Consider the following 13,739-nt stretch of genomic DNA (forward strand, 5'->3'; position numbering starts at 1 on the left):
TATATTATTTATTGTTTACTGTTTTTAAAAAAAAAAGAATTTGAAATAACAGAAAATTTTCATTTATATTTATAGATAAAACAGATAACGAAAATTACATATTAATTTACATAATTATTATAATATCAATGAATAAGAAAATGATGAACTTAAACTTCTACATTATTTTGATTTTAATCTATGAATATTAAACTATCGAACAAAATACAACAATTTATCAATTATTTTATATATAGTATATTTAAATTGAATCACAAATTATTTTAACTGAAAAAAAAAATTATCTATAAATATGGCAATATTTAATTTTTTTTCTGTAATTAAAAAAAAAAAAAATAGTACAATATTAATTACATTATAATCGTTAATGTAATTACAAAATGTTATTCTTTCGTAGAAAGTGGGTATTTTTAATTTTTTTTCTTTTTTATATATATATATTTAAATAATTCTTCTGTATACACAATTAATAATGTAAATTTAAAAATTTATAACGTTAAACTTCATTCACAAATATTTTGCATTACATACCTATTTTTCTTTTTCTTTTTTTTCATTGTAGCTTTTTGTTCTTCTCAATATTTGCTAATGTAGAATTTCACAAAAAAAAAAACAGCAAAATTTCAAATCTGAAAAAGTAATTTAAAATATTTTTACTAAGGTAAAATTAAATTGACAAAAGGAAATCAATAGATAAATAAAATGTTATTCATTATATTTTAATTGAAAAATAGTTTGAATTTGTGAAGAATTTTCATTAAAATTATTCATTATTGCATCCAACTTTGGATGCAATGGTTATTTTAAAATAATAATAATAATAATAATAATTCTGCATCAATGGAGTAATAAATTAATAATAGGTATATTTCTAATTTTCACGTTATCATTTATTTATACACAGAAAAAAATGAGTTTGATGTTATATAAATAAATAAATTTAAGTAAAAATTTTAAAATATAAATATTAAAATTTTAGAAATAAATATTTTTGATAAAGTCAATGTTCGATGAATTTTTTGTATTTTCTATAAATATTTCGTTGCAAATGGAAATTTTAAATTTATGTTTTTTTTCAAAAAATTTAATTAACTGATAATTAATAAATATTAAAAAATTATGTAATCAAAAAGAAATTTAAATTAACAGAAAATTATTAATTATATTTTAAAAAGTATTAAGCAATTAAAAAATATTTAAAAATTTTGAAAAAATAAAACCTAAAAAAAATTTGTAATGTTTTAAACTTTAAACTTAAATTAAAAATTAAAATCAAATTGAAAATTTTTTAAAAAAGCAAACTATTTTTATATTGTTTATAGATAAAAAAATATAACAATTTAATAATTAATAATAATAAATTTATGAATAATAATATATATAATAAATAATAATGAATAATGAAAAAATAATTAAAGAAAGTTAAAAATAATAACTTATCATAAGTTAAAATGTTCTAATTATCTGTAATAATCATTATATTTAAAAAAATGTATATATAATATAATAAATTTATAAATAATAATAAAAATTGTATTGTAATTGAAACTTTTTTTTTCTATAAATACCAAGTAGGAAATATACTGGTGCTGCACACAATGAACAATATTTTTTTTTTACTTTAAACTGTCACTTAGTATATGACTTAATTAATGACGATGAATAAAAATATCCGTCGTGTTAACCATAAAATATTACGAAATCAAGAATTGTCAAAATTTTAGAAAAACAAAAGGAACAAAATACGACTAACTTCAAGTGTGGATAGACGGAATGAATGAATGAATACGGAAATTATTATTATTAAAAATTATTATTAAAAATAATTAAAAATAATTAATTTCGATAAACAAAAATTTATTAAATAATTAATAAAAACTAACCATTCAGGGCCTGTCTGGATACATATTGGGATATCCAGGTCTTGGCGGATAACCCATATTTGTTCCATGATGATAAGGATTCATAGCTGGTTGATCGGGCCTTGGCCATGAACCACTTTGCATTCCTTGAATATTTTGCATTCCCTGCATATTTTGCATTCCTTGAATATTCTGCATTCCCTGCATATTTTGCATTCCTTGCATATTTTGCATTCCCTGCATATTTTGCATTCCTTGCATATTTTGCATTCCCTGCATATTTTGCATTCCCTGCATATTTTGCATTCCTTGTATATTTTGCATACCCTGCATTCTCTTCATAATATCACTCAATGGCGTCCATTGCATTCGTGAATCATTTGACGATTGTTGCCATTGTGATTTATTTGAAATTTGTTCCATTGGATGTGGCACTGGTTGTGGTACATTCATCATTTGTGATTGCATCCAATTTTGTCGTCTCTCCATTTCCCAATTTGGTGGATTAAATTTCGATAATATCTCCTTACAACCATCGTCAGGTCCTTCATCACCCCATGGATCACGTGCATCCTCTGGTAAATCATGCCATTCATCTTTGACATTGTCATTTTTATTTTTCCAACGTGAACTCTCCATCCATGATGGTTTCAATTCTTTTGGTCTTTGATTCCAATTATCAATATTGACAGGACTCCATGAACGTTTTTCAGTTGGTGAAAAATTTGGCCCCTTTGTCCATGTATCGGATGATGAAGTTGGCTTTTTCCATGTGTCGGGACTCATTTTATAATGATCAATTTCTTTTTCGTGTGATAATGAAGAGGATGATTGTTGTTGCGGTGAATTCCAACGTTTACGTTCCTCCTCGTAACGTTCCTCGGGACGTATCCAAGTATTGCCTTCAATTGCCCCACGACTTGGAATATCCCAATCGTAACGTGGTGGCGAAACACGAGGCGGTGATTTCATTCGTCTTGGCGGTGAATGACGAGGTGGTGAAAGATGATGATGATGATGATGAACGGGTGTAATTTCACGACGAGGTGGTGAAATTCTAGACGGTGATATACAACGTGGTGAATCACGTGAATAGGGCGAAACACGTCGTGGTGAATGACGAATGCGACGAATTTCACGACGTATTGGTGATAAACTTCTTGGTGAATATGAACGTTTTGGTGATTGTGAACGATCACGTTCATAATAACGACGCGATGGTGATATTCTTAATGGTGAACGTTTACCAGGTGATAATTTAGATCTTAGAGAATGTTTAGCTGGTGAATGACGATAATCACGTCTTCTTGGTGAATTTGATCTTGAATTAATAGGCGATATTGAACGTCGTGATTCAAAATTATCATTTAATGATTGTCTCTTTTGTGCTGCCAATTCGGCTTTCATTTTATTCATTTTCTCCAATAAATGCTGACGATATTGGCCACGATATTTTTTCTTATTAAATTTACTTGTTGTTGCACTTGTCGATGCAAAATCAATTGGCAATACATTATCGGGCTCCAATGGTGGTACATTGTTATATTTTTTTGTTTCTAATTTAATATTTTTATCAAATTTATTCTCAGGTGAAACTGATTTATCATTATTTGGCGCTGGTGCAATACGATCCCATACTGAATGAATTTTTGTTGTTTGCTTAAGTACCATGTCAAGCATATTTTCAAGTTGTTTCGCTGTATCTTCATTAAGTGGCACTGATGGTGTATTAATTTTTTCTTTTGCTTTACTTATTAGACGAACACCTTCTTTTACTTTTTGTGCAAATACTGATGTTTCACCACGATTTGCCGATAATCTCTCACGAAGATCTTGTGGTTCACGTAATTTTTTTTCATTTACTTTTAATATTGGATTTTCGTCTTTTTGTTTCTTTAAATGTTTATCATCCCATTTTTTAATTGATTCATTTTTTACTGTTAATTTTGTTTTATTCATTGAATCATCCCATTTTTTCTTTTGTCCATCTTGTTTAAATATTATTGGTCTTTTATTTTGTTTCGTGGTAATTTCTTTTATTATTTCAGGTGAATGACTTCGTTTTGCTGTGTTTGTTATTTCATTTTTATTTGTAAAATTTCGTCTCAATTGAACATTTTGTTTAATTGTTTCGAATTTTTGTGGATAAACTTTTTCATTAGCAATTTTTTTTGTTTGTTGTCCAATTGTTTTTGGACGTAAATCAAGTGAGGGAATAATTTTTTCCATAACACGACGTTCCATAAGAATGACTGTTTCAAAATGTGGACCAGCTGGCAATGTATCGACAACGCATGCTCTTATTGGAATAAATGGATTACCCAAATTACCTTGTGCCGGTCTTGTTAATTCTAAAATTGAACGAACCGATTGTTTTGTTAATGTTGTCACTAAAACTAATCGTCGTAAACAAGAAATTCTTCGAATACTTGTCATAATATCAACTCCTGAAATATAAAAATTTATTAAATTATTTTTTATATATATACTTTTTTTTTTTTAAATAAATAAATTTAAAAAATTACCTCGTCCAATTGAAGAATTATTATTGACAATAGCAGAGGCTTTGGAATTTGATAAAACATTTGCAATTGTTGCCATTACCTCCTTTGGTTGTCCAATTACAAAAGTTGCATTTTTTATGTTATTTAATTGACAAATTAATTCCGCTTCCTCGACTTCAGCCTGTTCATCCAATCCAATTATTTTTTGACATTTCTGCAAAATATTTTATTTTTAAAAATGATTTTAGTTTAATTTAGATTAGAAAAAAAATTTTTTTTGAAATATAATTACAGTGCTCATCATAAGGCCCATTAAACCAATTCCACAACCAATTTCAACGACAGTTGTTTTTGGTGTTGGTGAAAGATGATCGCAAATTGCATTGCCGAGACTCTCGGCTCCGGCTGCATTTGACCAAAAATTTGTTTTCGGTCCCAATTGAAGTTTCACTCCATTAACAACTTCTTCGAGTGCTTCAACTCCCATTACAAATGTTGTATTTGAATGATTTTCATTATCGGCTCTAGAAACAATTATTTTATATTAAATAAAATTTTCATTTTTTTTTTTTTTTTTCTAAATTTATATAATTACCTCATAATGCTTTTGCAATAAAGTGATTTGACATTACAATTCTTTCCAGCGCCGGTTTCAAAAAGATTTTTCAAACGATCCATCACTTCGGCATTGAGATTTTTTGCTGTCACAAAAAACATGAGCTCATTTTTACGATTACAACGCACCAAAAGCCAAAGCCATTCTAATTTTAATTTTGGAGCCGATTTATCATCGATAGAAGTAATTTCTGCAATATTTTTCACACTTTTTGGCACTTCTTCTCTACAGAATGTTAATCCTTCTTCGCATTCAATTGATGTTGTTGTTAGAAAATTTTCAAATACCTACAAAAGTTAAAAAAACATTTAGAAAAATATTTTTTTTTTTTTTGATTACTTGTAAATAAAAAAAAAAAATTTTTTTCTTGAATAATATTTAAAAAGCATTTTTTTTCTGTTCTTTTTTCCAGAAACTTTAGAAATTAAAAATTTTGCAAGATCAACAAGGTGTTGAATTTCAGTTTATATTTCAAAATTTAATTATAAAAAATTATTTTAAATATATGTATATATATGAGAAATGCAAATCGCTGTGGTGAATAATTATAAAAAGGATTTTTAGTAATTTTCTTTTTTAAATAAAAGCGTGAGAGAGATAATTAAAAAATGATCACTAGGATTTTTAATAAAAAATATAACATTTTATTATCTGTTATTGTTCACTCGTAACACGCTCGTAAATGGAAAGTCTTCAAAGTTGAAAAGAGCTCTGGCAATTTTCTAGTTTCTCAATTCTGAATTTCTCACTTAATTTATATATTTTGCTGTGAATTAATTGTTGGCTCGCCATTGGCATCTTTCTTTTTTTTTTACTTTAAAAAAAGATTAACAAGGGACAGATGGAATAGCTGCAAAATTGAATTTTTCTTCTTTCTTCGTCTGCAATTTTTTTTTTTCTTTATCTTTATCTTCTTCTTCTTTTTCAGCTTTCATCTCATTCCATGTTTTAGTATACAAAAGAAACTTGTTTTTTTTTTTACTCGCAAAAATTTTTTTAATCCGCAATAAGATTTTAATTTGAATATTGCCTCTTGTATCTTTTAATGCAAAAGAATACAAAAGTTTATAAATTTGCTTGTATGTTGCAAGTTTAGAATAACAATTTTTTTTTTCATTTTCGACTTGATTCAAAAAAAAATTGTATTTGTAGATATTTAATTTATTGAAGATTTCGAATTACGAAATAAAAATTTCGTTCGATTTTCCTTGATTTTTTGTTCCTAATTTTCAATCCATTTTGTTTGTTTTTCTTTTTTTGCAAAATATTTTGATTGATTTTCTTCAATATTCTCGATCCATATTCTAATTTTTGATTTTATTTTCCAATAATTCTTGATTGTCAAGAAAAGAAAATGATAAATTTACACGATACTTTTGATTTTAGAAAATTGACTTTCCTAATTATTAGATATGTCCAGTTTATTTCCTTTTGTTAAATATTTATGTTCTATTTATTATATTTTAAAAATTTTTTATTTTGTCGAATTCCTTAAATGGTAATTTTATTGAAAATTTTGTATCTTCTTTGATTGAATTTAATGTTGATTATTTTATTAGAATAAAAATTCAAATAGTTTCATTTTTTTGGTTTTGTTATTCAATCGCCATTAATTGGTCGATCAAATTTTCAGTTTTTCTTGATGATAATGAAAAGTTTTTTTTTTTTCATTTTGTCGAAAAATTTGTTTTTTTTTCCAAATTTTGAAGAAAATATAAATCTTCCAATGTTTAATTTAAATTGTTTTTTTGTATAAATGATTTTAAATAATCATTTAGTGATTATTTCTCGATATTTCTCGAATGAATGAAATTCACAATTTTCTTAATTTTTCATTTGTCGAATCTTCTGGTATTTCTTTTGAGTAGAAATTAATTTTGTAGAGAATATCAAAAAGATAAATCGAATAAGAGAATAAAAATTCTTCTTTCGATTTGAAAATTCTTCTTTTCTTCTTGCGGTTTCCATTTTTTTTTTTTTTTTTTTTTTTTTTTTTTTTTTTTTTTTTTAAATCAAATGTCAATTGATTTTTAATTTCAATTCTGATAAATTAAATTTGAAAAATTAATCAATGCTGAAAATTGGTCCTTTTTTTTATTGCGAAAGACAAACACCTTTTGCAAGGTTGAGTGTCTTTTTTTGTGAAATTTTTTTCTGGATATTAAATGACATTTTTCTTCTTTTTCTCTTCCACCCATCCCTCGTCATTCCAATGACTATAGAAAAATTGTGCCACAATTTTATTCTACCTTTTGAATCATTTGTTCAATTTTTTTTTTATGCGTTTTATGTATCACAAAAAGTATTTTTTTTTTTATGTGTACCTTGACAGCACGCATTACAAAAGGTGGATATTCGATGGGATTATTGAAATCTGTTTCCTGGGCTCCAGCCAGCTCCAAAGTCCAGATTAATCGTCCTCGCCGCATATTCTCGTCCTCCATTGGCAGCTCTTCGCGTATTTTGTTGCCTAAAATCCCAAAAAAAAGAGAATTTGCCATTTTGAGCTTTTTTTTTTTTTTTAATTATTTCTGATTTATTTTTGGTTTCTGTTATTTTTTTAAACTCTGCCACGACGTGCAGCACAAAGCTACAACGCCGCGATGAGAATATTATCATAAAATTTATTTCACAAAGGAAATAAATTTGTTTCCACCTAGAACATACTAATAAAACGTCGTTAATCACATTGATTATAATATTTTTACTATCTTTTAATTTTTTTTTTGGGGGGGGAAGGGGAGTGGGGAGTCAACAACATTCCTCATACACTTCGATAAAAGAAAATGAAAAAAAATCAAAAACCGAATTTTTATAACTTTCAAGATTGAAATACTGTGCTTCAAAAATATAGGATTATTTATAAGGGGAAGAAATGCGAAAGGAAAGATAAAGAAAAAGAATATCAATAGCAGATAAAGATCAATTTTATTTAATAAATAAATAAATAAAAAAAAAGAAAAAAAAATTTCTTTTTATTAAAAACCATTCCCAAGTTTTGACAATTCGATGCTCCTTCACTGTTATAAAATTGCAGTCATTTTTTCGATTTCTCGGAAATCGAGACAGCAATTTTAGATATTACATGCTTAAATTCATCACCGTGCACATATCGCCATTTTCTTTTATCCAAAAATTTCAGGCACTTTTTCACATTTAAACAAAAAAAAAATAGCCCCCCAAAAATCATTAGAATTCACGCATCTAATTTTACAAATGAAAGAAAGCGCATTTTCACTTTTTTTTTATACTGCGGAAATATTTCATGCAAACAAACCTACACGTCGGACACCTTATTTTATAGCTTTCTATTCCGATTGATATTAATAATAATAATAATAACCTGTCCCTCATCAATCACTGAAACTTACATTTTTTTTTTGTAAGCCCAGCATTTCAATCAAAATTAAATTATTATCGACGTTTTCAATAATATACGATTAAAAAACGCGAAATTATTTTAAACGAAAAAAAAATTAAACTCTATTTCAATTATTTATTAGTTATATATTAATATTAATTAGTTTTTTTTTTGTTAAAAAGAGGATTTTTCGAAAATTCCAAACTTACCTATGTCAGCTTCAAAATATTTGATAAAAAATATAAAAGAAGCATCGATTATTGAGATTAGGGATTTTTAATTATAATTATAGAAAAGGAAAATTATATATATAACAAAAAATGTCCAAAAATACAATTTTTTCCCTTTTGCAAAATTTCTTTTCTTATTATTTACAGTATTTTTCAATTTTTTTTAGTATTTCTATAACCAAAACTATTTTTCAATTTTATTAAATAATTTTTTTTTGCGTTTTATCTCAATAATCGATGATTAAAAATTTATAAATAAAGCATTTCTCCTTTATTTGAGAATGTAAAAAATATTAATTGAATTTCTAATTATTGAAAGTTGTTAGAAAAAAAAAATTATTATTTAAATTGTTAAAATTATTCCACTAATGAAGGCATTTAAATGGAGAGAGAGAGAGAAACAAAAAAGTGATTATTATTAGAAAATAGAAATTTAAAAATAGAACTCTTTTTTTTTAAATATGTACAAATAAAATATTTTCAAAATAGAATTAAAATATTTCTACAAAAGATCAGTAAATTTACTCACATGTAAATTTCCATCTATTTGTGTGTGGATGTTTCAATGAGCAACGTCTCGGTGGTTTTAATCGACACACTGGAGTTCCAATATTTGTTTGAACAGCATTCAACCATTTTTTATACGATGGATAAGAATATTCTAAAACTCGTGCCAATTTTGCCAAACGTTCTTTAACGAGCTCATGCTTTTCTTGTAACTAAAAAAAAGACAAATATTAATTTAAAAAAAAAAAAAACGTTATTACACAATTTCAGGCCTCGGATCATTAAAAAAGTAAACAAAGCTGAAGTACGCAACGTTTATGATAAACGATTTTTAAAAAAGGGGCCCTCTACGTGAAGCGGACAACCCCAACCTTGTCATGTAAAAAACGTAATTTTTGCAATGCTGCTATTTCCATTAAAATGAATGAAATAAAAAAAAGTACGGGTGTATTTTGTAGTAAATTAAAGTAGTGTTATTAAATACGAACTTTTATTTAACCAAATTTATATGTACCCAAATTTCTATAAATCCGAATTTTCATTTAACCAAATTTATATTGATACGAACTTTTATTTAGCCAATATTTCATTTAACCAAATTTGTATGTACCCGAATTTTTATTTAACCAAATTTATATTGATACAAACTGTTATTTAACCAAAGTTTCATTTTACCAAATTTGTATGTATACCCGTATTTAAAGTAGTGGAGTTAGTTTTTAAAATAGCTTTAATTTTCATTGAAAAAAGTAAAAATGAAATTTTCAAATTCATTTTTCACGACGTTCGACCATTTTAATTTTTTTTTTTAAATTGCTTAAAAAATTGTTTAAAGTATGTTGATTATGTGTGCCAAATTTCAGAATGGCATCTTTTGTCGTTTAATACTTATTTAATTTAAAAACCCGTTGTGTTTCAAACAGAAAATGAGTGAATGTCAATTATGGGTTAGACGATTTCAATATATGCAACTGAGTTCACGCTATTGTTAAATTAAGAGACAAGAATTTACTTCAGTTTATAACCACAAAAAATCGTATTATTTTTTAAATTTCATCTTTTAATATGAAAATAATATTTATAATTAAAAGATGAAATTTAAAAAATAATACGATTTTTTGTGGTTATAAACTGAAGTAAATTCTTGTCTCTTAATTTAACAATAGCGTGAACTCAGTTGCATATATTGAAATCGTCTAACCCATAATTGACATTCACTTATTTTCTGTTTGAAACACAACGGCTTTTAGAATTAAATAAGTATTAAACGACAAAAGATGCCATTCTGAAATTTGGCACACATAATCAACATACTTTAAACAATTTTTTAAGCAATTTAAAAAAAAAAATTAAAATGGTCGAACGTCGTGAAAAATGAATTTAAAAATTTAATTTTTACTTTTTTCAATGAAAATTAAAGTTATTTTAAAAACTAACTCCACTACTTTAAAGATCGTTAAATTTACTACAAAATACACCAGAATTTTTTTTATTTCATTCATTTTAATGGAAATAGCAGCATTGCAAAAATTACGTTTTTTACATGACAAGGTTGGGGTTGTCCGCTTCACGTAGAGCGCCCCAGAAATAATATTTAAAATGAAAAATTCTATAATTTTTTGCCTGAAAAATATTTCTTGTAGTTTTCATTAATCAACAAATTAGAAAAAAAATATTTTTTAGGCAAAAAATTATAGAATTTTTCATTGTAAAAAATTATAACTTTTAAAATCGTTTATCATAAACGTTGCGTACTTCAGCTTCGTAAAAAGTAATTGAATTTCGAGATTTTTTTTTGAAATTATTTGTTAAATTTAATAAAATTTTTAATTGAAAAATAGTTTAAGATAATTGAATTTGTGAATAATAATAATTGAAATAAAGAAAATTTTAAGATCTAAATTCTAAAAAAAGTCGAAAATATTTAATTATAAATATTTATTTAATATTCATTTATTATTTACTTAATATTTTTTTTTAGAATTCTGAAATTTGAACTCAACATAGTTTTCATTTTTCAAAAATCTATTAATCAAATCATTGAAATTATCAATTAATTGAAAAAAAAAATTAATTAATAAATTAATTAATAAAAAAAAAATAACTATACATACCTTTGGTTCATACCAATCATTTTTGCTTTTCACTAATTGTAAATCATCTTTTTTCTCACTGGCTTTTTCTTTATGACTTTTTGTATCTTCTTTAACATTAAATGACGATGAATTACAAATAATATCCTCGATATCATCCAAATTATTCATAACATCTTCATCGGTGAAATCAACATTTTTTACATTTGATGAATCGGAATCATCATCGTTAGTTTTTTTTAAATTAGCCAATTTTTTTGATGTTTCTTTATTATCAGTTTCTTGGATTTTACGTTTTTTTGTTACATTTTCAACAATTGATTTATCAGTATTTAATAATTTATCATTATTTATTTCGGATATTGATGATTTTCTTTTATTTTCCATTATTTTTGGCTTTGACTTTGGTGTTATTGTTTTAGAATTATCGGAATTTGATTTATTTTCTTTTGATTTGACAATTATTGGTGTTTGAGTTTTCAATTTTTCTGTTGTTTTATTATCAGTTTTTTTTGACTTTACAATTGGTGTTTTATTATTTTCTGAATTAGATTTATTTTCTAATTGCTTATCAGATTCATTTGATTTTGTCATTGGTGTTTCATTTTTTGTATTTTCTACTATTTTTACAATCGATGATTTCTCGGGGGTTTTAATGATTTTTTTAATTGAAATATCATGTTCCTCTGGTGTATTTTTATTTTCTTCACAATTTTTCTCTTGATTTTCATTTATAGTTGTCGTTTCTTTATCTTCATTCTCTAATGATTTTTCCGTTTCCTTTACTATTGATTCATTAATCAATAATTTTTCACTTGATTTTGAATCATTCAATTCGTGTTCGTCGATTTCCATTTTTTCATTTTCTTCATTTAATTTTGAATTTTCATTAGACGGCTCGTTAACATCAATTTTCTGAATATTCACATCTTCTATAATTTTATTTTCAATTATTTTCTCATCATTCTTTTGTGGTGTTTCTTTATTTTCAATTATCTCCGTGGTATTATTTTTATTTTCCGTATTATCGGTTATTTTTTCGTCTTTAGATTTAATTTCAGAATCGGAATTTTCCATTGATAAGGAAGTATCCAATTTTTTTTCAGTCTCCATAATAGTGTTATCGTAATTTGCTCGTTTGTAAATTTATTTCTGATTTGATTTTGTTTTTTTTTCTTCTTTATAAATCGCTTGATAATTGATTCTTTTTCATTAATTTCACATATATCGACAATTTTTTAAATTGCAATCATTTTTCGAATCATCTGCATGAAAGAAAAAAGAAAATATTGAATTAAAATTATTTCTATTTTATAAATAAAATTGAAACAAATACAGTAAGACAGTATATTATAAATAACCTTTTAAATTATAAAAAGTCAATAATCAATAGAGTGACATACATCAGTTGATAAGAATTGTAATATAATTTTTTATATTATTATTTGTTTTAACACAAATTGTAAGATCAATAAAACAAAGAGGGTGACACAAATTTATTGATTTAACTATTATAAGTTTCAAAAGTTTCTTGTATAACTGAACAAATAAAAAAATTCTTTAATACAATGACATAATCAATATTTTATTTTCAAATAAATTATTATTTACAAACGTTATCTTGTACATAAAAATAACCCAAGCTCTGACGCATTAAAGCACGTTTCATAACCTCAAAATTAGCATCTACATAACGTATATATACATTATACTTTTTTGGAAAACACAATCAACTGGTACTATTTATTGCAAAAAATTGAACATTAATTAGAATTTAATCAAAAGTTTTTCAAAAATATTAATATATTATTAGAATGTAAAACAATGGCAACGTTATATAAAAACGAGAATTGTAAAATACAAGAAATAATTACAGGAATTGATGACAATTTTTTTTTTTTTTTGTTTGAATAATAAGATTACTATTATTATTATTATTATTATTATTATGTAATAAATTTTACAATTAGAAAAATGGCGGTTTTATAACTATTTACAATACAACGATACTGTATTTATTTATCGATCATTATTAATGTACAAACAGGGGAAATGATAGATAAAAGTGAAACCGATCGTCATTGATAGAATGATGTAAAAAAATACAGACGTCACGTTTGATTAAATAAAAAAAAATAAATAAATAAACAATTATCAATGTCTATATATTTTGAATACATACCACTTATTCAAAAATAAACGTTGCACAATTTTTTTTTTGCCTTTGAATTTTACATTGAATAAACGATTATTCTTTGTCACTCTTTGTTTCATTCACACACATTTCGAAAGGAGAGAAAGTGAACAACATCAATGAACGTTATGAAAAAGACGCCATCTTTTTTTTCAATGAGATAGGGGGGAGAAATCTCACCGGTAAAATTAGCCAATCGAATTATATTTCTATTTAACTAAACGATTTGATTAGTAGCGTAAATAGACGCTTATGTAATATTTACTTTTCATTGGTTGTCTAGCATAATGTTTCCATAAATCTTATTGGACGACGAAATTTCATATTTTGCCCCGCGGAAATTCAAATATTAGCTTTTTAGCTAAAATTAAA

General features: G+C 25.0%; 1 protein-coding gene across 1 annotated transcript; it reads right to left on the reverse strand.

The window, feature by feature from the left end:
* Positions 1-39: 39 nt before the first annotated feature.
* On the reverse strand, positions 40-13,523 carry LOC127287086 (uncharacterized). Its single transcript, XM_051313820.1, has 9 exons — positions 13,356-13,523; positions 11,195-12,438; positions 9,103-9,292; positions 7,307-7,452; positions 4,962-5,269; positions 4,659-4,890; positions 4,388-4,580; positions 1,884-4,309; positions 40-629 (listed from the first exon to the last, which is right to left on the reverse strand). Exons 2-8 carry the CDS (start codon positions 12,284-12,286, stop codon positions 1,887-1,889), a joined length of 4,584 nt encoding a protein of 1,527 aa, XP_051169777.1. The 5' UTR covers positions 12,287-12,438; positions 13,356-13,523; the 3' UTR covers positions 40-629; positions 1,884-1,886.
* Positions 13,524-13,739: the final 216 nt, after the last annotated feature.

This window comes from Leptopilina boulardi, unplaced genomic scaffold (assembly GCF_019393585.1).
Source record: "Leptopilina boulardi isolate dan_hultmark-lab unplaced genomic scaffold, ZJU_Lbou_2.1 LbouV2_368, whole genome shotgun sequence".
In the NCBI taxonomy this organism is placed as follows: Eukaryota; Metazoa; Arthropoda; class Insecta; order Hymenoptera; family Figitidae; genus Leptopilina; species Leptopilina boulardi.